This window comes from Aedes albopictus, chromosome 1, assembly GCF_035046485.1.
Source record: "Aedes albopictus strain Foshan chromosome 1, AalbF5, whole genome shotgun sequence".
Classification (NCBI taxonomy): Eukaryota; Metazoa; Arthropoda; class Insecta; order Diptera; family Culicidae; genus Aedes; species Aedes albopictus.
The window spans coordinates 68,716,591-68,741,968 of record NC_085136.1 but is presented as its reverse complement, the minus strand read 5'-3'; the positions used below and the strand labels follow the sequence as shown (position 1 = coordinate 68,741,968).

Below are 25,378 nucleotides of genomic sequence, written 5' to 3'. Positions count from 1 at the left end.
GGAGAGATTCCCTCGTATCTCCGGGAGAGATTCTCTCGAATCTCAGGGAGAGATTCTCTCGAATCTCCGGGAGAGATTCCCTCGAATCTCCGGAAGATATTCTCTCGAATCTGCGGGAGAGGTTCCCTCGAATCTCCGGGAGAGATTCTCTCGAATCTTCGGGAGAGATTCTTTCGAATCTCCGGGAGAGATTCTCTCGAATTTCTGGGAGAGATTCTCTCGAATTTCTGGGAGAGATTCTCTCGAGTCTCCGGGAGAGATTCTCTCGAGTCTCCGGGAGAGATTCTCTCGAACCTCCGGGAGAGATTCTCTCGAATCTCCGGGAGAAATTCTCTCAAATATGCGGTGGAGATTCTCTTGAATCTCCGTAAGAGATTATCTCGAACCTCCGGGAGAGATTATCTCGAATCTCCGGGAGATATTCTCTCGAATCTTCGGAAGAAATTCTCTCGAATCTCCGGGAGAGATTTCTTCGAATCTCCGGAAGAGATTCTCTCCAATCTTCGGGAATAAGAAGTGGGTTACGCATTTCTAGGAGAGATTCTCTCCAATCTCCGGGATCGATTCTCTCGAATCTCCGGGAGAGATTCTCTCGAATCTCCGGGAGAGATTCTCTCGAATCTCCGGGAGAGATTCTTTCGAATCTCCAAGAGAGATTCTCTCGAATCTCCGAGAGAGATTCTCTCGAATCTCTGGGAAGAGAGTCTCTTGAATCTCCGGAAAAGATTCTCTCGAATCTCCGGGAGAATTTCCCTCGAATCTCCGGGAGAGGTTCTCTCGAATCTCTGGGAGAGATTCCCTCGAATCTCCGGGAGAGATTCCCTCGAATCTCCGGGAGAGATTCCCTCGAATCTCCGGGAGAGATTTCCTCGAATCTCCGGGAGAGATTCCCTCGAATCTCCGGGAGAGATTCCCTCGAATCTCAGGGAGAGATTCTCTCGAATCTGCGGGAGAGATTCCCTCGAATCTCAGGGAGAGATTCTCTCGAATCTCCGGGAGAGATTCCCTCGAATCTCCGGAAGATATTCTCTCGAATCTGCGGGAGAGATTCCCTCGAATTTCTGGGAGAGATTCCCTCGAATCTCAGGGAGAGATTCTCTCGAATCTCCGGGAGAGATTCCCTCGAATCTCCGGAAGATATTCTCTCGAATCTGCGGGAGAGATTCCCTCGAATCTGCGGGAGAGATTCCCTCGAATCTCAGGGAGAGATTCTCTCGAATCTCCGGGAGAGATTCCCTCGAATCTCCGGAAGATATTCTCTCGAATCTGCGGGAGAGATTCCCTCGAATTTCTGGGAGAGATTCTCTCGAGTCTCCGGGAGAGGAAGGAAGGAATACTTCTGGAGCAAACAACGGGGGAACTTCCTGAGCAATCTCTGGGAGAGATTCCTCAGAATTTCTGGGAAAGATTCCTTAGAATCTCTGGGAGAGATTCCCTAGAATCTCTGAAAGAGATTCCCTAGAATCTCCGGGGAAGACTCTCTCGAATCTCCGGGAGAGATTCTCTCGAATCTCCGGGAGAGATTCTTTCGAATCACCGGCAGAGATTCTCTCGAATCTCCGGGAGAGTTTCACTCGAATCTCCGGGAGAGATTGTCTCGAATTTCCGGGAATAATTCTCTCAAATATGCAGTGGAGATTCTCTCGAATCTCCGGGAAAGATTCTTTCGAATCTCCGGGAGAGATTCCATCGAATCGCCGGGAGAGATTCTCTCGAATCTCTGGGAGAGAATCTCTCGAATCTGTGGGAGAGATTCTCCCGAATCTCTGGGAGAGATTCTCTCGAATCTCCGTGAGAGATTCTCTCGAATCTCCGGGAGAGATTCTCACGAATCTTTGGAAGAGATTCTCTCGAATCTCCGAAAGAGATTCTCTCGAATCTCCGGGAGATATTCTCTCGAATCTCCGGGAGAGATTCTCTCGAATCTCCGGGAGAGATTCTCTGGAATCTCCAGGTGATATTTTCTCGAATCTCCGGGAGAGATTGTCTCGAATTTGCGGGAATAATTCTCTCAAATATGCGGTGGAGATTCTCTCGAATCTTCGGGAAAGATTCTTTCGAATCTCCGGGAGAGATTCCATCGAATGGCCGGAAGAGATTCTCTCGAATCTCTGGGAGAGAATCTCTCAAATCTCCGGGTGAGATTTTCTCGAATCTCCGGGAGAGATTCTCTCGAATCTCCGGGAGAGATTCTCTCGAATCTCCGGGAGAGATTCTCTTGAATCTCTAGGGGAAATTCTCTAGAATCTCCGGAAGAGATTCTTTCGAATCTCCGGGAGAGATTCTCTCGAATCTCCGGGAGAGATTCTCTCGAATCTCTGGGAGATAGTCTCTCGAATCTCCGGGAGATATTCTCTCGAATCTCCGGGAGATATTCTCTCGAATCTCCGGGAGATATTCTCTCGAATCTCCGGGAGATATTCTCTCGAATCTCCGGGAGAGATTTCTTCGAATCTCCGGAAGAGATTCTCTCCAATCTTCGGGAATAAGAAGTGGGTTATGCATTTCTAGGAGAGATTCTCTCCAATCTCCGGGAGTGATTCTCTCGAATCTCCGGGAGAGATTCTCTCGATTCTCCGGGAGATTCTCTCGAATCTCCGGGAGAGATTCTCTCGAATCTCCGGGAGAGATTCTCTCGAATCTCCGGGAGAGATTCTCTTGAATCTCCGGGAGAGAGTCTCTTGAATCTCCGGGAAAGATTCTCTCGAATCTCCGGGAGAAATTCCTTCGAATCTCCGGGAGAGGTTCCCTCGAATCTCCGGGAGAGATTCCCTCGTATCTCCGGGAGAGATTCCCTCGAATCTCCGGGAGAGATTCCCTCGAATCTCCGGAAGATATTCTCTCGAATCTGCGGGAGAGGTTCCCTCGAATCTCCGGGAGAGATTCTCTCGAATCTTCGGGAGAGATTCTTTCGAATCTCCGGGAGAGATTCTCTCGAATTTCTGGGAGAGATTCTCTCGATTTCCTTCGAATTAATGCCTGATAAATCTAGGTACGAACCTCAAACTGAATCGCTCAAATAATTTCGCAGTTCTCGTAAAAGATGTTAAGAAATCACGGCAAAACTTTTAGAGGAATTTTCGGAACAACCAAAAATTTTCGAAGGATTTTCTGGAGAAATTCTGAAAAATTTCCTTGAAAAATCGTCGGGAGATATCCTCGGTTCAACTTCGAAAACAACTCTCGGAAGAAATCCGAATGGAATCCGAGAAAGATCCCTAGGGCAAATTTCCACCGGAACTTTGGAACAATCCTGGATGAACACCGGAAGCTTTTTCAGAAAGATCGTAGGATGAAATTTCCGGAGGATCACCGGAAATTAGTTTTGGAGGAACCTTTGTAGAAAGGCCAGTTTATCCAATCTACGAAGTATACCGTAACTACGCTAACGCTTACGCTAACGCTAACCTTTGTAGAAACTCCGTAGGAAATCTGAAGATATTACAGGAGGTGTTCCTGAAGACAATTTTGGAAGAACTTAAAGGAATTCCCGATTGATGTCCGGAAGGCTCCTAAAGATTTTTGGTGATGTCTTACCACGTATCAATTTCTATTCGGGTAGTTGGCAGCCTACTGAGATTCAAACGCAGTCTGGTTACCCATCTGCCTTTACACTATTCATATGACTATATCTGCATTAACATGTCTAAAGGGTCTAACTCGTTTTGTAAACAAACATTGTTTCTGTCGCTGTAGGGCTCATCTCGATCCACCCACGCATCGGGGGGCTGTTATCAGAAAGAGCAAAGTTAGATCTTTCTGATAACGGCCCCCAAATGCGTGGGTGGATCGAGATGAGCCCTACAGCGACAGAAACAATGTTTGTTTACAAAACGAGTTAGACCCTTTAGACATGTTAATGCAGATATGTTGTTCTTCTACGTTCCATTCTTTCTACGCTCGACTGGTTGTAGTTATTTTCGATTATTCCTGTTTGTGATCAATAGTGACGTCTCTACAGTTATTCGCGCGTACATGTGCGTCTGTGTGTGTGTTTGTGTGTTAGCTAGCGAAGACTGTGTGCAAACTAGCGGGTGATGATTGTATCAGTTGCTACTGTTAAATACTAGCATTCTCGGTGTTTGTTATGTGCCATTACTAAGAGTTATTTCTACTTTAGCGGAAACGTTACGAGTTAAATGGTTGCTGTTGTTCTACTTGTTGTTAATGATTGCCTAACCGTGGCGACTTTTGTTTCTCTTGTTAATCTCACTAAATGTACTCAGTCTCGTTATTTCTGTGTGATTTTTCACCTTCGCTACTTCCCACGCGACACAAATGATAACTGTTCCATTGTTTTCACATCATTTTTAGCACTAGACGCGAGCAAACCACTACCAACGATACCGATACCGACAACGAAAACTGTCAAACACATCGAATAAACTCCAAATGTTCCAAACTCCATAACGGACGCACGCGACAGTTCATAACGCAGCTGCACTGTCAACGCTGTAAACAAACAACTGTCAAAACGCCGACCCCAGCAAACCGTACACACCACTACTACTAGATGCTCGGCTTGGGCGAAGGCGTCCGATCGATATAGTCCAGCTGATGGTCGACCGGCTTGGGCGCCGATCCGTTTTCGGCCTGTCCGGCCTCCGATATCGTCGCCAAGCGGGCCGGTACCGATTCCGATCGACCGACGACGTCCACCTCGGAACTGGCCATCGCTTGGTCCAGCTCCTGTTGCCATTCGGTTTCCTTCTTTTCCATGGCTTTTCGCTTCTGCTCCTTGAACCGGTTGTACACCAGAAACTCTTTGAGCAGCTGGCTGTCCAGGGCGCTCAGCTGGTCCTGGCTGGCGTTCTGGTTGTCCCGGTGGATCGATCGCTGCTTGGCCAGGCGTTTTTTCTTCTTGTGGAGGGGTTTCGTCTCGATGATCATCTCTTCCAGCTCTAGGCTGGGGTCGCAGTTCAGGTGATCCTTGGAGGGTTTGAACAGGGGGTTCGTCTGCTTGGCGAGGATCCGCTCGAAGTTGGTGCCTCGGAGAAGCTTGGTTTGCTGGAGTTCTCGCTGGCTGCTGATGCGCGCTCCCGGGTGAACGTTCAGGAGCTGGAAAAGTAGAAAATGGATAGTTCAGTTACATTTGAAACGTGCTCCAAGATATTCCAGAAAGTAGTTATAAGAAGTGAAACTAACACAAAAAAAAACATGATATCAGAGTAAACTCGACCGATCGCTTTGAGGAGTGAACACAAAGTGATTAATAACTACATATAAAATTCTAAGTCTTGGACATTTCGTGGCCTTGTTGTTGTACGACTTAAAATAGGAAAACTGTGATTATTGAAGAATTTGCGATGTGGTACACCAGTTTGCAAGAGTGTGCTCACTTATGACTTGCTGATGGGATTCCTCCGGGAGCTCTTTCCTCCTGGAGCTCCTGCCACGGTTCCTCCAGATTTTTTTCCGCGATTCCTCCAATAGTTTGTTCTGGAATTCTTCAGGGAGCACCTTCTGAGATTTGTCAAGTCATGAATTCTTCAAAAGTTGACTCTGGGATTCTTCCAGGAGTTTCTGAGATTCTTTAAAAAGGTTCCTTCCGGCACTCCTCTTTTCTTCTCTTCTTTTTTTTCTTTTCAGGAGTTCTTTTCACGATTACTCCAGGATTTCTTACTAGGATTCTTTCAGAGATTCCTTTCAACATTACTTTTGAAGCTCCTTCAGGGGTTCCTCCAGGAGTTCCGGGAATCTTCCAAAATGTTTTCAAAAATTCCTCCAAAAAATCTATCTCTGATGCCCTCAGAAGTTCCTAATGATATTCCTCTAATAATTCCTCCAGAGATTTCTGTTAAAGTTTCTTCTGAGGTTCTTTCAGTTTCTTTTGGAATCCTTCTGGATGGTTCTGCAAAGAAGTTCTTAGCAGTCCTGGAAGAATTTCATGGTTGAATCTTAGAAAAAAAAAAAACGATGGAAGTTCTTGAGGGTATCGCAGAAGAAGTTCCTGATGGATCCTCAGAAGCAATTCCGGAAAGAATTTGTGGAAAACGACCGGAAGAAATTGCGTGCGAAATCTTTTTAAGGGATTCCGGAAGTAATCCGTTGTGAAATCTCAGGAAAAAACTGTATAAGGAACCTGTTAAGAAAATCCCAGAGAAATCGTGAAAGGAGTGGAAAGAGGGGAAATACAGTCAATTGCAACGTCCCATACATAAATTTAAAGATTTTCATACAAAAAAATAAAAACGTTGCGGATGGGAAGGTGGAGGTTTAAAATATCGATTTGAGTGTCACGTATAGGTTACGTATAGAAATTTGTGAAGAAACCTGGAAGAAATTCCTACAGGAATCCCGAAAAATACTCCTGGAAGAATCTCAGAGCACATGGAGAGATCTCAGACAAAACTTCTGAAGAAATCTTGGAAGGAACTCCTAGAGAAACCCGTGAAAGAACTCCTGGAAGGGTATTCTGGAGGTATTGCAGATATAGATACTGTAGGAATCTCAGAAGGAGAAATCCTCAAAAGAAAGAATCCCAGAAGATACTATTGGAGATATCTCAGATGGCACTCTTGAGAGTATTCCAAAAGGATTAATTTACAAAAAGGGGAATTTCAGAATGAACTCTTAGTTTTCTTCTTCTGGAGGAACCCCAGAAGAAACAATCCCGCACAGAAATTCCTGGCAAGATTCTATAAGGACCTTCTGAAGGAATACTAATTGATACTTCGGGAGGAATCCCAGAAAGAGCTCCGGAAGTAATATCAGCAGGAGAAATTCTCAAAATTAGGAATCCCTTAAGGAAGTCTTCGAGGTGTTCCAGAAGAAACTCTAAAAAGAATCACAGAAGAAACTCCTGAAGGAATTTTAAAAGGAATTTCTAGGGAAATCTCAGAAGGAACTCCTAAGGTAATCATGAAAGAAATCTGGAAAAACCATGGTAAGAGTTCCTGAGGGAATAGCAGTCCTCAAGGTATTCCATAAAGTCATACATTAGCCCACATAACAAAAAATGTTTGTTGAAGTAAAACTTATTAACAGGTTTTGTTAGTTACAATAACAACGGGTATGAAAAATATGTTAATATTTTTTTTTTTACTTTTAAGTAAAAACTAAGTGATAATACCAAACTTATAACAAAGTTAGTTATGATAGTGTAACAAAATAAGCGTATGCCACCAAAACAAAGAATCCAATTCCTAGAAAAAATGAATTTCATAACGCCTCGAAACGTTTGGTTTTTGAAAAATGGTTTTGAAATCTGGAAGTTCCAACTGGGAATCCATTGTGAGTAACGGAGGCCTTCCTCCGCGGATTTTTCCAAGGGTTTTACAAGATATTTTTTCTAGGGTTTTCGCCCGGAGTTCTTCATAGTGTTTCGCCAAGAACTCTCCCAGAAGTTTCGCCTGAAATTTCTGCACCACAAACTCCAGAAATTATTGGTCACTAACAGTTCATTGAAATTCATTGAGTTTCTCTGAAAACACATCCAGAAATCTCACCGACAAGTTTTCAAGCAGTTCTGTCTGGAATTTTACAAGGAGTTTCACTGGAATGTCTTCTAGAAGTTCCGCCGGAAATTCTTCAAGGAGTTCCTCCGAAAACATTTTCTATATTTATGCCGGGAATTTATATTCCTCCAGAAGAAAGTTTCCCTAGAATTTTAAACAGAGAATTCCTATTGATTCACCGGGAATTCCTCCAGCAGTTCCATTCTCGTATCTAGGATTTTTTCCTAGGGGGTGCCCAGGGGGTGCCAGATTTAGTGGCTTTTCAACCACTCAAACTGATTGATCTAATTTGCATAATTGTGGAACTCAGCCTTCTAGATAAATGTGACAATTAGACAAATACTGTATTATTGTAAACTACAAACTCAGTAAATCGCAGAAACTAAAAAATCTCCAGAAAAATACGGTTAATATAGGAAATTTATATTTTCATTCTTAACTTCGCGCTTACTACGACAAGCTCTGTGTTCTATTGCATGCAAGCAATCATTTGAATATAAACATAACTTTCCAGAGCTACTGTAATACTTAACATAAGAATACTTATTTGCATTTTCGGTTTGAACTCAACATAAATAGTGACTGTCTTTATCTTTTATAAGTTGATAACTACTACGTGAGCATGAACTTATTTTTGAAGAGCAATTGAGAGTATGATTCATAAAAACTACCATTTTTTTTTATTAAGAAGTACGTAAAATACAAGAAGTTTGTATTTTCGGAAATATTATTTCGGCATTCCTCAGAGATTTGTCCGACAATTTTTTAGAAAATTGTTTTTCAATTTGTTGCACAATTCAAATTTCTTTTGGAACTCCCAAATTTCGTTTGGAAATTTCTTTGACATTGACAAATTTCTTCGGCAACTGCTTTGTATCCCCTTCGATAATTTCTTTGAGAATTTCTTTGGGAATAAGTTTGGAATTTGTTACAAAAAAAACCTTTCAGAATATCCTTCAATAATTTTATTTGTAAATAAATGTTTACTATTTGTTTACTATTACTCCAATTTTCATAGCGATTAATGCATTCATCGTAAAGTTGTGTTGATAAACGTAAAAGTGTTGAAAATTAAAATATGTTTTTCCCATGATGTTTTACTGAGATGATAAATTACATTGTGATGTGCCTTGTTGTTCATTGAGATAAAATTGTTCAAAAATTCATACGAGTATATTTTTGCATGGTTGATGAAAATTTACGGAAAACTTAAGGAATTGTGATCGTCTCATATTATAATGGGACTTTGAAGTTGAGCGGTACTTCATACAAAGTCGGTAAAACATTGTTCTCTTTGGTAATCAATCAAGATAGGGTCTGGAACCATTTGGGCAGGAAACCCTATTTTGGACATTTGCTGCTATAACTCATTCAAATTTGAACCGACTGACTTACTTTTTGGGACACTCTCAGATACGTACAATAATTGAAATTGGCTGAGTTACAACAGCAAGTGCCCAAATGGTTCTAGACTCTAGTGCCTATGAATTTGACCAGACACTTTTTAATCAATTTCAAATTCAAATTCTTCATCGTTGAAACTCGTTTAAAGTAAAAATATCATTCTGTGGACCATAAACACAATTATTAAAATGATTCCATTTGAAGAATTGAAAATTTATCAACGTTAGCTTCGTATTATCATCATGTCCTATAAACTTGGCCAGTACTGCATGGTTTCTCAACTGTGGGTCACGACCCGCCGGAGTTTGGAATTTGTTATAAAAAAACCTTTCAGCATATCCTTTAATAATTTCATTTGTAAGTTCATGGAAACTTCTTCAGCAATTCCTTTAGGAGTTTAAGTGGCTTATTCTTCAATGTCATTTCAAATCCTTCGGATTTTTTTCGGCGTTCCTTCACCAATCTTTTTGGAAGTTTCTCAAGAGTTTTTCTTTAATTACGTCACCAACCCATTTAATATTCACTATTTTTTTTGGGATAGGATTTGACTAATTGTTTTCATAATTTCATCCTTAATCTTTTATAATTTATTCATAAATTCTTTTGCTATTATTATAGGAATTACTTTGGAAACACCATTGGAAAGGCAGTTTTTATAGCAAATGATCTTGGAATTCTTTCTGAAATTCCTCTGGAAATTTCGAGGGTATTTCTTCGAGTTTTCCGAGACTTTCATCGAAAACTCCTTTGCAGTTAAGCATTTTTTTGTCTGTATTAACGAGATTTTTAACCCTAGGCTAGTTCATCTCGATTAAGCATTTACATTTTCAATATTCTTTTGAAAATCGAATTTCCTTTTGAAACTCCTTCAGTTTCATCGGGAATTTCTGAGTTTCCGAAGGAATTATGTGAGAAAATGCCAAAAGAATGCCCGACGAAATTCACACGGACGAACTACAAAAGAATATGCCAAAGCAATTATGAAAATAATCCCTAAAGAAACCGTCCGGGGAATTTCTCAAATGAATGGCCTAAGGAATTACCAGAGAAATGAACGAAAAAGCTACCAATGGAATTTTCTAATAAAGGGTAATTTCCAAACAAATTACTGGAGGAATTTCCAAAGGAAGTGCTGAACACCGAAGTAGCTCACAAAAGGATCGCCGAAGAAATTCTCGATTAAATAGCCAAACAATTCTCAAAGAAACTTCCGAATATTTTTTTAAGAGAAATACCGACAAAAGTTTTTATTAAATTTTCGATGATGATGATGATGATGATGATGCAAGTGTACCCACCATCAGCGCAAGGATTACCTATGGCTGCAGAATCTTTCCGGAAAGGAATGATCTACCTGATGGTTTGTTGTAGCAGGGTTAGTTAAAATTCCTGAATTCCTTCGGTAGTCAACAAAATGTTGCTATCTCATGACAAAAGTTTTTATTACATTTTCGAGGCCGTAAACTGCCTGAAAATAAATAGAAAGAATTCATAAAAGTAATGACAGAATAAATCACAATAAAACTGCCAAGGAAATTCAGGAAATTTAAATTTTAAAATAAGGAAAGAGTTACAAAGGAATTTCCAAAAACATTTCCTTGTATATTTTCGCGAAATATCCCAAAGAAATTGAACAACAATTTTCAAAAACATTACTTAAGAAATTCACAAAGCAATTTTCACAGGAATAACCGAATCCCAAATCAATTGTCGACAAAATTTACAAATTTGTTACTGATGGAAATACCGAATGAATTATCAACGAAGTTAACAATGGTTGCAATAATTGGCCACCCTGTCTCCAAAGAAATGCTTAGTTCGGTTTTAATAATAAAATGTAGATTTGAATGTTCATCTCCATCATCGATGGTCCACTAAACACTGGCTTCCTGTATTATTGCATATTGCATTAATATTTTGCATTTTATATATTCCATACAGCGGAGATGAACCAGCCATGGGCTGAAAATCTTCCTAATAAAGCTAATAAGAAGAGCCCATACGTTTCACAACTGTTTTGGATATGTGCTTATTTAGCGTTGAATATTGTCAAGCAATAAAACAAAAGGGGTTTCACTTCGAATGTTGAGTTCAAACCCAAAATATAAATTTATCTCAAGACAAGTTATTTTATTAGGATTTTTAACAAAATCTTCATAAAATTACTTGTAGTACAAGAAATTGGTTCAAAGTTACAGAATTACAGCGTTGATTCAATGAATATTGAGTTGGATCTGTACATATGAATTTTCTGTATTGTGTGTAATTTTATAAATTTTGCAATTTTCAGAGTTCAAACTTCTAATAATTATTCTGGTGAATTATTCACATGTAGGAACACATTATTGTTTTCAAGCTAAAAAGCATACGAATTGTCGTGATAAAATTTAAAATTTCCTGTATTATACGTGATATGGTGAAGATTTCATAGTTTTTAATAGAGCATCGGCAAGTATTTCAGTGTAACATTTTTGGCCAAAAAATACTAAATTTGAAGGAATGACACGTAACTTCGATAATAAACCCAAAAAAAGACTGTGTTACCCCAAAAATAGAAAAGGTATTGGGAGTGTTAAATGAGGCGTATTGAGTGATAAATTATTTATTTCAGTTTGTTATATTTGAACAAGGCTCTGCAACGCAGCTTATAGAGCTAGACATTTAATAATAAGCCAGCTGGAAGGAAACCATGTTGTAATTTGGTTTGAGAAAGTGTCTATTGTTGACTAAATTAGTCAACTGTGAGAGGTCCACATGCAACCAAGCAAATTTTAAGCAAACGGCTGACACCAGGGGACTCTACCCAGAGCAGTCCCAAAAATCATTCTGGATCTACCGTGAATTGAACCTAAATAGCACCAGATCGATTCAAATTAACTGTACATTTACCAGATTAGCCCAAATTGCTAATCTGATAATTATTTTCTGTTGCCTGCCTTGACCAGAAAAATGAAATAGAAAATTGCGTGAACCCTAACGCATTAGTGTTAATTAACCCGTAATCATTACTGTACTGTTTTATTCTTTAAAATTAAAATGTTATTTTTGGTCATACACCACACTTCATTTTTCCAAAAGATAATGTTTAACTTATCGTTGTTCTAAACTAAATAATAAGCTAGTGATACTTTGGTGCTTAATTTGATGAATAAAAGTCTGTTGATTGTTCTCTCAGTATCCAATTCGTGAATCTGTTAATAGAGTTATCCCGGGTATAGCTTAAGTTTTGTTCAAATGCGCCATTAACACATATTTGATTTATCGTGCGAAGTTTGTAATTTTAGGTGATTGTTAACAGAAAAATTCTAGGGGGTGCCAAATTTATTCTAGGGGGTGCCAGGCACCCCTGGAACCCCCCCTAGCTACGCCAATGAGCAGTTCCAGGGAAAGTTATCCTAGGAGTTCAAGTGACACTTCTTACAAGAGTTTCTGTAGGATTTCCACCGGGATTTTCTCAATAGTTTCGCCGGAAATTCTTCCAGTAGTTTCCCCGGGAACTCCATCGGAAATTCCTCCTGGTGACTTCTCTATAAATTCTCGTAGGATTTTTTTTCCTCTAAGAGTTCCACCGAGTTTCTCTTACGTGTTGCTCGTGATGCCTCTTAGATGTTTTTTTTTCGAGATTTTCTGAAAAATCTTTCAAAAATTCATTCACATGTTCCTGCGAGAATTTATTTCAAATTTTTTATTGTGCGTTCTTCCTGAAGCTCCACTGTGAATTCGTCCAGAGTTTTCTCCGGGATCCCCATGTATTTTTAGAATTGTTACAAGCAGCTTTTTAGGAAATTCTACCAGGATTTTTTCGAGAATTTTCCGGGACTTTCCCCACAAAAATGACCAGAAATTCATTAGGAAATTCGCTCAAAAGTACCCATGATCTCTTCCATGAGTTCCTTCGAGAAATTTCCCAGGCAATTCTTCCAGCAGTTCCATTCAATTTTTTTTTTTGAAAGTTCATTTTAATTATTTCATGAATTTTAACTACAGCTTTATTTCATTCACGAATTCAGGCTTTTGAAAGTTCATCCAGGAATTCATCCAGAAATTAAACTGGGAATTCTTTTAAGGACAAACGTCTTGAAATCCTGTTTCAATAGTGCATCAGAACTTCAGACGCACAAATCTCCATAAGCAAGCTTCAAACAACAGTGCATTTTATTATTCTGTTCTTGCTCACTTGAAATAAGCTTAAAATAAGAAGATCAGGTGCACTGGTTTTGTTTACGAAGAGATTTGTGCGCTCGAAATCATGAATAGGCGCCAAAGACGGCCATCCTGGCGGTCATTTTGGGATTCTAACAAGACTGTCCTTAAAAGTTTCTACCTTCAACAAGAAACCCGAATGTTTCGCTTGGATTTCATTCAAGATTTTTTCCAGGTATTCCAAATACTGAATGATTTTTTCGCGACTTCAGGAGTTTCTTGATGAGTTTTTTTTTGAAAATTCCTTCAGCAGTTCCACTGGAAATTACTCCTTCCTTGGATAAACCTTTAACGAAACGATTGTTTTTCAAAAGCTAGGACAGGGGTTTCAAACATGAGTTCTTCTGAAAATTTCTTCAGGAATGTTTTCAGTACTTCTTCTAGGAGTTCCTGGAGGTTTTCTGCAAACTTTCTCTGGATTTTTCAGCTGCTTACGCTTCCCGGTATTCCAGAAATTCCTTCGGAAGTCCTAACAAAAGTTCCCTAAATGGAAAAAAATGGAAATCCTCAGGGAAGTTGTACGATGACCCGTGCAATCATTTCTCTAATAATAATGATGGTAATAACTTCAGGCATCACATCAAAAAAACGTTAGAAAATCATGGAAGTAGGGTGAGGTTTTAACTTAGGTCATTCGCCTCTGACACTAGCAGAATTGCAATCTAAAAGAAACTCCACAAATCAATTATACAAGAAATTCGTGAATGAATTATTAATGAAGAAATTCTCGGATTTTCTCCGGAAAGAAGTTTTGTTGGAACTACTTCAAGAATTCTTGTAGGTATTCTAGAATGATTTTCTTGCGAATTTTCTGGAGAGAATCTGGTTGATATGCTTGAAAGAAGTTTCGGTAGAAAGTCCTGGAGGTGTTTTAACCGTTATGTGTCCGACAAAATTTTTGCTTTTTTTTACACCGTGCATTTTAAATGGGTGCTGGGTACCCGGGTACCCTGTCGGCCACATAAGGGTTAAAAGAACTTCTGGAAAAATTCTCGAAAGTTTTTCTTTGAAAAACTGCAGCAAAATCTCCCTACAGACTTTTTGGAGCAATACTCGGATGAGTTCGAAAACATTCTCGATGAAATAAAAAAAAAAAAACACCGGGAAATCTTTAAAGGAATAGACATAGCATTTTCAGAAAAAAACTGAATAAGGAAATTTTGGAATGAATTGTGCGAGGAGTTACGGAGAAATCCCGAAAGAAAATTGAATTAATTTTGAAGCTTTTCGCAACCAGCATGCCATTTTTTTAACCAGTGCGGAGCAGCAGTGCAAACCTTTTTCGCTGGCAAATGCAGTGTGCAGAGGGTGTACATCAGCTGGGGCAAGAGCTGGAACCAGTGCTTGAAAAATGAAGTGTTTTTCCCCAGACGAAGCAAAATTTGATTGGCGCTTTTCTACACAGAGCGGTAGATACATGCCTTCATTGGTTAACGTGTTTCAAAATCAAGTGGAAGCATGAGCAATCAAATTTATTACTGAGAGTGAGAAACGACGATTCAGCAGCGTGGTGGCTCTTTGAATCTTTCTCTTCACCAGCGTTTACAGCAATTAATATATTTGGATTTTATCCTGTTATTATAGTGCGAATAACATAAGCTTAAATTAAATTGTACAACATTTCCATACCAACAACATTATTATTATGACAAGTTTTGAGCAATAAATAAATCCACTGAATCATTTCCGCATCTTCATACTCGCCGCAGCAAGTGAGCATGAACGATCTTGAGTCAGTTTGCTTCACAAGCTAACTGACCGATGAGGAACAGCAGTCGCAGTTGGTTCAGTTTTTCTTCGCTCCCTATGAGTGTTCCTTCGTAGTGGTTGCGGGCGCTGATAACATTTTTTTTTTCAAATTCACTCGGATTCAAGCACTAGCTGGAACCCTATCGGAGAATCTATCTTGATTTATCCTCAATTGTAAAACTGACTTTACTGGCATATGATGAGTTGATGCGGATCGTTTTTAAGTTTGGCTCTTTAGCCGAGGAGACTGCACGTTACAACCTCCTTCATATGTCGCGCTTGGTTTCGCAAGCATGCCATCCTCTTTGGAGCCACCATCCTCTGGTATTACATCCAATAACGCTTATTCGGCAACAAGTCTTCTCAAAAGACCTGCTGCTGGAGTAACATCTGCTTGACTTCCCAAGTAACACAACTTGTTGCATAATAGTTGTAAATTCTCTTATAATACTTATTCAGTAGTATTTTTCGCGTTATATGGACTTAAAACCGAGCACTTATATAATCAAAACAGCGCAAAAAATGGCGGCTTATAAAACATCTTTCAAGTTATATAACATGTATTCTATTACATTTATAGTACTTAAAATATCGTCCACGGTTCATTGCTAGTTGTAATATAGTTTTATGCCTACAAATAAAACTTGCAATAATCTTAAATTATGCTATCTCAATAATTGGTTGAAATAAAGTTGTTTACAAGTAATATAACCTTCAGACGACATTTATATTTCATACCGTATACATAAGCTGATATCCAGATATTTGACAATGATATAACTTGCAGAAAACATTTTTATAACAAACTAATAAAAGAGTTAATGCGGATCAGATAAACTGACAGAAAAAAAAAAACAAATTCAATTTGTCAAATTGTGTTGAAAAAAAAAAAACAAAAAGAATGCCATCTCTTTGTTCGAAAAATGATGACCATGTAATCCATGGATTAAATTTAATTTCATATACTATTCAGATAACAAATTCTGAAATAGGTTTTACTCAGTGGGGGTAGCTATGTTTTACCTGCGCTTTAAGATTTATGGTAAAACATTTATTTTTAATTCTCCATAAATCGAGCGCCACTCAGTCGAATTGAAAATTTAACATGAATCTGCCAAATAATAACGCTCAATGAGGACATATTTCAAAACTTCGCGTAAAAGCAATATGGCAGCTTGCTTGGGCTCACATTGCAGTTCAATTTTTTTTTAAATAACTTCAATCAAAATTTAAATTGCACATCCGACTTGAATTACAATGTGTATTTGCCAACAAATTGATTTAGGTTTTAGGATAATAAAAAACTGCAACAATTATTTCGTTTTTAGGAACAATCGGCATATCAGGGCAAATAAAAGTGTAATTTTTTTACAAAATTTTATTTTCTTAATGACTTGTACTCATATGCATTATCGGCACTGTAATATGCATGGTAATTTCTTACAGCAAATCCAACAAACAATTGTTGAGAGGTTTCAAATTACGTTTATAACACGTCTAGGCAGCGTTTTTTAAACATACGCACATCGAACGTTTTCTATGTTTGTTTCATTGCAATCATTAGAACATTAAAATAACAATATTATAACTTATTCACCCGTATAACTCTGCCAGGTCAACTCTGCCAAATGTCAAAATATTGTTGTCATTTGTTTTTGTTTTCTTTATGGTCCTCTGGATTTCAAGAGTGAATTGGGTAATTATCGACAATGTACCTGCTCTTCGCGTCCGAAACAATTCACTATTAGACGGATTCCGCGAGTGATTACAAACCCATGCGAAAGAATATATTTAGTGGTGAAGACAGTGTCCTAGTGCAGTTCACATCCGCTGGCGGTATATTAGGCACAGCCAACAGCTGTATCTAGGGGTCGCAGTACCGACCACTTTTGGTGAGTACCGGTATTTCGGTACTGGAGCTTACAGTACCGGTAGTACCGGTAAAATACCGGTACTGGGATTTTTTTTTACTAAAATGAAGAATAACCTATTGCACAGGAAATTTACAATTTCCGTTGAATTCCGGATTTCAGGGATGTCATATGAGCTAACCAGAAAATACTAAATTGAACAAAAAACATAGATAGGACACATTTTACCGTACTTACAACATTTTGGCCCTACAGGGCCCTAAAATCACCGATTTTAGTAGAATGGTGTATTTTTTTCGTCGAAAAAATTTCATGATCCACTGTAACTCATAAATACGACCGCAAACTTGACTTTACAATGTCTCGGAAAAAACTAAAACAACACTTAAAGTCAATCCGAAACCAAAACAATTTAAATTTAAGCTTATTTAAGTAATTTGTTTATATGTAATGTTCACTTGTCTACATTGTTTGACGGAATAAATAAATAAATAGTTAGTCTGAAATGAAATAGGAACAACTTTACATGATGATGCTATTAACGGATTCTAAAAACTGAAGAAATAACTAGAACCCCTAATCTAACAAGCTTTATTCTAAGCTAGTTCATCATTTTCCAAAATTCAACGTTCATTGAACCAATCGTTACTAAGATATCCTGGGTTTGCAGAAAGGTTGCATATATGAAATGTTTGTTTGTCAAAATAGTTGGTTTTAAATGTTTTTGTTTATTTCCATTGCATATTGGCTATACTATGACCAGATTTCAGCACTTTGGGAGAGATTTCACGGTACCGAAAGTACCGGTACCAAGCATCACTCAGTACCGGTATTTCGGTACCAAAAAATTGTCGGTAATACCGGTATTTTCGGTACCGGTACTACCGGTACTACATCCCTAGCTGTATCAATGCTGGCAGTTCTAAAGTGGAAAAGGATTCACACCAGAAAGCTGAGAATCCTCTGGGTCTAGATGAAACTAAAAAGTGTGCGGTAGCTTGTAGATCATGGAGTTCTGAAGGAGCATACTGATGCGTACATCGCCGATTAGGTTCGGTCAGCCGTTTTGGCCTTGCGGCTGTAGCGTGATGATTCTTGCACCCAATGTATTTAATGGATGTGGATGCTTGGAACTGGTATTAATTGTGAAATTTTGAGCAAACTATGGGATGAACAGCATGTCGGGCTGAGTTATATGTGAGATGATTGATTAATAATCTATTTTTTAACTTGATGATTTTGTGGCTATATCGGTCTCTTTCTACTCATAAGTATAAGGGAGTAGAGATCAAAGTGGATAATGAAATGATAGATATGATAGAATTCGCTAGGTAGCGAACAAGTGTGAAAATTTTTATAGAAGGTGAAATTAGGCAGGTAGGCCATGTATTGTGGAGCCTCGTAGCCGTGCGGTTAGGGTCACCAAGCTTATAATCGCACCATGCTATGGGGTGAGGGTTCGATTCCCGCTTCGGGCGTTGAAACTTTTCGTGAGAATAGTTTCTTCCCCGTTTCCACTGGTGCATGCTCCGTTGTCCGTTGTCTAATGTTAAGTTTAAAGCAGTCTGTACAGCCGAAAGCTGAAGACGTTGTCCGTGTCTCTCTCTTTAAAAATCATCAAGTTAATTATAGAATACGGTCGATAAATCTATTTTTTAATAATATTGGAAAACAAAAGTCAAAAAACAAAAGCAAGTAGTGCGTCGTAAGAATGTAAACATTGGTTGCTTTCACGATTATCTTGTGTTTTGATGCTGTATTAATGTTATTTATTTGTATAAACAGTGTACTTCATGCACAGTAAAACCTATGAAAGGTAAATATGTGTTCTTGTTATCGTTTAACATAATTAGAGCTTGATAATAACTAAAGATGTTTTGTGAAACGCATATATAACTCTTATAAAACATATTATGAAGTTTTAATTTTTGAAGATGTTTTCTGTGTTACTTGGGTTATTACCCCACCTTTGCCAGCATATGTGCGTGTAACACGATCTCTCATCCACAAATTCCTGATTTTGTCATCTGCTACGACCAGAAAATCTCCCTCACTGATCGGACGAACACTTTGAAACTAATTGGTTCTCCATGTTCGTCAGAAATTACTCGGTGACCCACCGGTGCCAAAACTTGTCCAATGTTTTCTGCATACAGGTCTATCTATCGCGCAGAAAACGTTGGACGTTTATGGTCAAAACAGATGCAAAAATAAGAAATTGTATGGATAAAAGGTCGTGTAATACGAACTTGAGATAGGATAGTGCGTCGAAAGAAGATGTTTTAATATAAGTTGATTTCATAAGAAGACCTGTTGCCAAATAAGCCTTCTATATCCATGACTGAGGATGGTGGCTCCACATAGAGGATGAGGTGCCTGCGAAACCAAGCGCTATGAAGAATGGTGGCTCCTAAGAGGATGATGTGCTTGCGAAATCGGACAATAAATTTAACACCAAAGTTTAGATAGACATGAAATGAGTGCAAACTGATCAATATGATTCAAGTTTGAGCTGCCCTGAATTCTAAAACCGAATTTGCTTCGCGATTGCTGAACAATATCAAGAGCTTTTAATTATTTGTTTAAGGAATTTTTCATTCACCAAATCCTCTGGAGATTCTTCCTTGAACTTCTAACGTGATTCTGGGTAGAATCCTTTCGTGTTTTGTCACGGACTTGACCTCCAGATTTTATCCGTAATTGTTTGTGGAGTTCCCCTCTTTAAATCCAAAAATTCCCAGCATGTTTACGAAAGCGAAGAGCTTTTTCGTTTCAACAAGATAATTCGCCGGGATTTTGGTTTTTAAGAAACTCTATAAGGATTTTAGCAGGAGTTACAGCGTAACAAAAATTAACCTTTGGTCTGTCTCAAGGGCATTCTTATGTGATTCTGACAGATGTTGGGCCGCTGAATTCGAATCTGGGCTCTGATTTGCGCCAGCACGTCACATTTATGAGCTATACCTAAATTTATAGGGCAAAATATGCGATTTTGGGCTTTTTTGACTGCAAGCCATTAAGCATGTAAATATTTTAAGTAATCAAAAGGTAAAATGGTCATTTAACATCTAAATTAACGACCCATGCTAAATATTTTGTTTTACCAAATCGAATTTGATAGTTTTAAGCGATTCATGTTAGGTACGATATTTCCCATACAAGTCACTCTCCAAAAGTTGCATGCAAGTTTACACACTAACATAAAATGCTTTAATCTATCAAATTTGATTTGGTAAAACGAAATATTTTGCATGAGTCGGTAATTTAGATGTTAATTTACCAATTTACCTCTTGATTGTTTAAAAACAATATTTCCATGCTTAACACCTATGTGACTGAGCCTCATTTTGCACCCAATTTCAAAACTTTTGATTTTGCAAAACAAGAGTATTGAACCATGTTTCCAGAAATTTCGGATATACTGGTCACTTCTCCGGATGTTCCGGAAACCTGGTGTCGCTAGGGATGTGGCCATTTTCTGACCGGTTCTGAAACCTAGCTTGCGACTTATCAAACTTTATGATTTTGCAAATCAAGAGTATTGGGCCATGTTTATAGAGATGTTGGATGTACTGGCCACTTCTCCGGAAGTTCCGGAATCCTGGTGCCCCCAGGGAAGTGGCACTTTCTGACCGGTTCTGAAACCAAGATTGTGACATAACAAACTTCATGAATTTGCAAAACATGGCCCAATACTCTTGATTTGCAAAATCAGAAAGTTTGATATGCCGCAAGCTAGGTTTCAGAACCGGTCAGAAAGTGGCCACAACCCCAGGGGCACCAGGTTTCCGGAACATCCGGAGAAGTGACCATTGTATCCGAAATTTCTGGAAGCATGGTCCAATACTCTTGTTTTGCAAAATCATGAAGTTTGATATGCCGCAAGCTAATTTTCGAAGGCAAATTATAGGGTGCACCTCTATCTGATAAGCTTGCAATAAAAAAAAGCCGAAAATCACATATTTTGACCACTAAATTGAGCAAATGAGCCCGGATTCGGGTTCAGCGGCCCAAAATCCGCCAGAGACACATAAGTTTGCTCTTGAGACAAACCAAAAAACGTTGCGCTGTGTTATTTATGGCGTGACCGCTGAAAACGACCTTAGAAGTTGTAATACCTTGCGACCGTGTTAATACAAGAAGCAACTATATCACGTTACATGCAACAACAAGTTATTTATCGCATGACAGCATCTAGTTAAAAAGCATTGCACGCAATTACCGGAAATTGCCAACAGAGCCTAGCCTTGCTACTGATCGCAATGAATGCTATTTTCTCTCGTTTCTCGAAAACAGATTAGCAACAAAAGGTTTCAGCTGGAATTCGAATGCAAGGCGTCGAAATTCCATGCTCCTTACAGTTAGTGCTGGTTAACAGCAAATCTGACAAATGCTTGTGTTCTGCGACGCCTTCTGGTATATATCTGGTGGAATATTAACACTGTGCTAGATCTAGTCGCAATTTCTCAGGAATGATCAAGATAACAAAAAAGCACCAAAAATTGTGACTGTCGCTTATTTACGTCACTTTGCAGAATTACGGCAGCTTTCCAATCTTATGTTTAAGTATTCCTTTGTACTATAATGTATGGCTAAAATATAAACGACTCATAAGAAAGTGATCATTCGTCATAAATAATTCCAAAAGTCCCAGTGAAGAAACAGGGGTGTAAGCAGTAATAAATAACAAAAGTTCCATAAACAAATAGAAAAGTGCATAAATAAATCAAAAGTTTCCATAAATAATTGATTTTTGAGCAATTAAAAACGTCAAAAATGCAGTGAATAATTCAACTGTTGCAATAAAAAAAGCCAATTTTCCCACCAAAAAACTTCGAATTTTCCATAAATGAATCCGATTTTTCCATAATAAATTGGGAAATTCACAATAAAAAAATATCTAAAAAGCAATAAATAATTCAAAAAGTGCAATAACAAAAAAATAAATTATCAATAAATGTCAAAAAAACGAGCAATAAAAGTAAATGCATTTCGAGCCAAAAATTACATAGACCATGCGGCGAAGCCGCATAGAGGATTGAGGAACTGAGGCGGCAGAAGGCCGCCGAAGTTTCCGATATCCGATGCACCGCAACTGCATCGATTCGGTTCTAGGCAAACCACAGATTCAAGAATTTGCCCGGTATAATGCAAACATAGATGTTATCCCTTTTTTTAGGTCCGACGAGCGATAGCGAGATCGGACAGCAAGCAATTGCTTGGTAAATTGCAATCATAGTTACGCAAGCTTTTCAGTCGATTCAATCATATAAGTGCGATTCGGCATTTCACTGTCTCATACTTTTCTGCATTTGTTTTTCATGGGTAATTTCGTCATTTTTTATTGCATTTTTTGAATTTTTTATTGCTTTTTCGATATTTTTTTATTGTGAATTTTCCAATTTATTATGGAAAAATCGGATTTATTTATGGAAAATTCGAAGTTATTTGGTGGGAAAATTGGCTTTTTTTATTGCAACAATTGATTTATTCATTGCATTTTTGACGTTTTTAATTGCTCAAAAATCAATTATTTATGGAAACTTTTGATTTATTTATGCATTTTTCTATTTGTTTATGGAACTTTAGTTATTTATTACTGCTTACACCCCTGTTTCTTCACTGGGACTTTTCGAATTATTTATGGGAAATTTTGTATTTATTATGGAACGTTTAATTGTCTGCCTATAATGTATGTACATTACTGCGCACTCTTTTTCTGATTTTTCGGAGATTTTTGGTAACAATAACCATACAAGACAAAAATAAAAGGTAATTGTCACATCGTTTTGAACTCGAAAACAAAGAGTTCCAGTTACCCAATGTTATCTGTACTAAATATATAGCGCACGGCATATTTAAAAATAAAGTTCTTTGTGAATAACCGACACCGAGTTCTGCACCGTACGCCTTACCGGTAGATCAAGTACAACAATTATTTTTCCACTAGATTCCGTCTGAATACTACTCACCGGAGCCACCACCCACCCACGGATTCGAAACGATAAAGTTTATGCACACAATGGAGGGTGCATTCGTGTGGCAAAATTTATAGTTCTCGGCGTGTGCTCCTCGCGTCTTTCGTTACGGTATACCGGTATAGGGACGTGCAAACGGGTGCAGCCGGCGTCAAACAAATGAAAATAAATGCTAAAGGTTGTATGCGCGGTACGGTGGCGAGGACTCGGAGGTTCTTGGATTACGGAAACGGGGAAATAATTGCAGATAATTGCATTTCCATGCGCATCCACACTTGCATCGTGGACTTTGCACTCAGCCGCCCGTCGTCGGTTGGGAGTTGCTTCCGGTTATAATTGGTTGAAAACGGAGATAATTGAACGCGTTCTACTGGGATGATGCCCAGGAAATAGCCTTGAGTCGAGCTACTGTTTACAAATAACCTATCAATTACGTACGAATTAGCCCACCGGCCCATATAGCCGAGGCGGTAAACGCACGGGTATTCAGCATGACCATGCTGAGGGTGACGGGTTCGATTCCTGGTCGGTCCAGGATCATTCCGTAAAGGAAATTTCCTTGACTTCCTTGGGCATAGAGTATCTTCGTGCCTGCCACACGATATACACATGCAAAATGGTCATTGGCAGAGGAAGCTCTCAGTTAAAAACTGTGGAAGTGCTCATAGAACACTAAGCTGAGAAGCAGGCTTTGTCACAGTGAGGACGTTACGCCAAGAAGAGAGAGAGAGCCCACCGGCAGACAGATAATTCTAGAAAAGTGAAGAAGTACAAATTTACCTTGCCGAGCAGATCGATGAAGTTGTCGCTCCAGGTGCGGGGAAAGTGGGGTTGGGTGTTCAGGACGTTCTTGACGTCGACCAGCGGTGTCGACGAGTGGACCACGAACGGGCGCATTCCGGAGCGCATCTCGTACGCCACCACGCCCAGGGACCACCAGTCCACCGGGTAGCTGTAGCCGGCTGAAAGTGGGAGAGAAAAGATTGAAAAGCTTATAAAATAATCTTAGAATTTAAAGTTACGTCAGGAAAAGTAATATAGCAACATGTTCTGTAGCTTCATATTTCAATAATATATTATTTCCTCAACAAAACAGCTATATAGGTCCACCAACGGTTCTGTATCGATCACTTTGCTCAAAATATAATTGCTGTAGGGTTTCACTTGTTTCAGCACCATGCGTCTCCATCATCCTATCCAAACGTTCGTGGAGACTTGAAGATTTCAGTGCATAAGTGACGAACCCATAACCACAGTAGACACGAATGATTTTGCTACATGCTACATGTTTTAGGTGCCTGCTACATGTAGTTAGATTGTTTTTGAACAGCTCTTAAATACATTCAAACCTTCATTTAAGTAGAATCCATTACGATAAACTCTATTTAGGTCCCTCCATTAAGGTAACGTTACCTAAATGAAATTTGATTATGTTCAGATCAGATGGAGTACTTTTTTTTATTAGGGTTAAAGTTGGTTTACGGGGAAAAGTAGAATAAAGTGTTAGGCTACCGACGTGTTAGGGGTTAAAATTTGAAGAGTACGCTGGGTTTTTATGCACATGTCTGGGGATGCGTTCTGTCAAATTTTGTTGGTGTTTCAAGGAGTTTTCAGGTGAGTTTAAGGAGGTTTCTGGAGCATATTATATGCGTCCAAAGGTGTTTCAAAGGGCAAAAGGTTATTGCAACCATATCGAATTGCAAATACTCCATAGAAAATTAAAAAGTGTTCCATAAAGAATGAATAAATGTTCTATACACATGTGAAATGATGCTCATAAAAAATAGAAAACGTTCCATACTTATTTGAAAATGCACCAGTTAAACATGGAATTTACTCATTGTAAGAAAAATTTAGCCCCAATTAATAATACTGATATGCTCCATAATAAAATATAAATATTCCATAATAAATTAGAAATGCTCCATGAAAAATAAAATTGTAGCCACGGAAAATTGTTCCATAGAAAAATTAAAACTGCATCATAGAAAATAGATAAATGCTCCATAAAATTATCAAACTGCACAATAAAAAATATTAATTGCTCCATAAACAATTGCAAATGCTCCATAACTTTGAACTTCTGCACCACTAAAGTAGTAAAATATGGAGTAGTATTGAATAACCGAATTCAAAGTATGACAATATGGACACTATGGAAAATTTCAATTATATATGGAGCAATTCATATTTCATATGGTGCAGTTTGATAATATTTATGGAGCATTTATTTATTTTCTATGGTGCAATTTTTTTTTTATTGTGCAATTTGATTTTTCTATGGAGCAATATTCAATTTTTCAATTCAATTCAATTCTCTTTATTTATGAGATTTTCAGCCGTTGGCTGAATCTCATAATATTCAATTTTTTATGGGTACAATTTTCATTTTTTCTGGAGCATTTCTAATTCATTATGGAGCATTTGTATTTTATTATGGAACATTTCAGATTTATTTATGAATGCAAAATTGCACTTCTAATGAGAAGATTTTATGTTTTACCGGTACGTTCTCTATTGTTTATGGGTAATAATGACCCTCGGAAACCTTCGAAAACGTACCTGTAACGTCGCCAGAACCCGTTGGAAATCTTTTGAAACTAAATTGGAAGTGCATGAAAAAAACATGCATGAAAAGAGGTTTTAGTGTATCTGAGAACTCTTTGGAGTTTAGGCCACAAGTGATCTATTGAAGCATTTTGAATGAAATGTATGC

General features: G+C 38.4%; 1 protein-coding gene across 1 annotated transcript in view; it reads right to left on the bottom strand.

The window, feature by feature from the left end:
• Window positions 1-3,847: 3,847 nt before the first annotated feature.
• Window positions 3,848-25,378, bottom strand: part of LOC109401821 (serine/threonine-protein kinase 32A) — a 551,348-nt gene continuing 529,817 nt past the window's right edge. The window contains exons 9-10 of the mRNA XM_062844769.1: window positions 23,443-23,624; window positions 3,848-5,058 (exon numbers count right to left, since the gene is read on the bottom strand). Of these exons, the coding sequence (XP_062700753.1) occupies window positions 4,510-5,058; window positions 23,443-23,624 (731 nt within the window). The 3' untranslated portion in view covers window positions 3,848-4,509. The remainder of the gene's footprint in view (window positions 5,059-23,442; window positions 23,625-25,378) is intronic.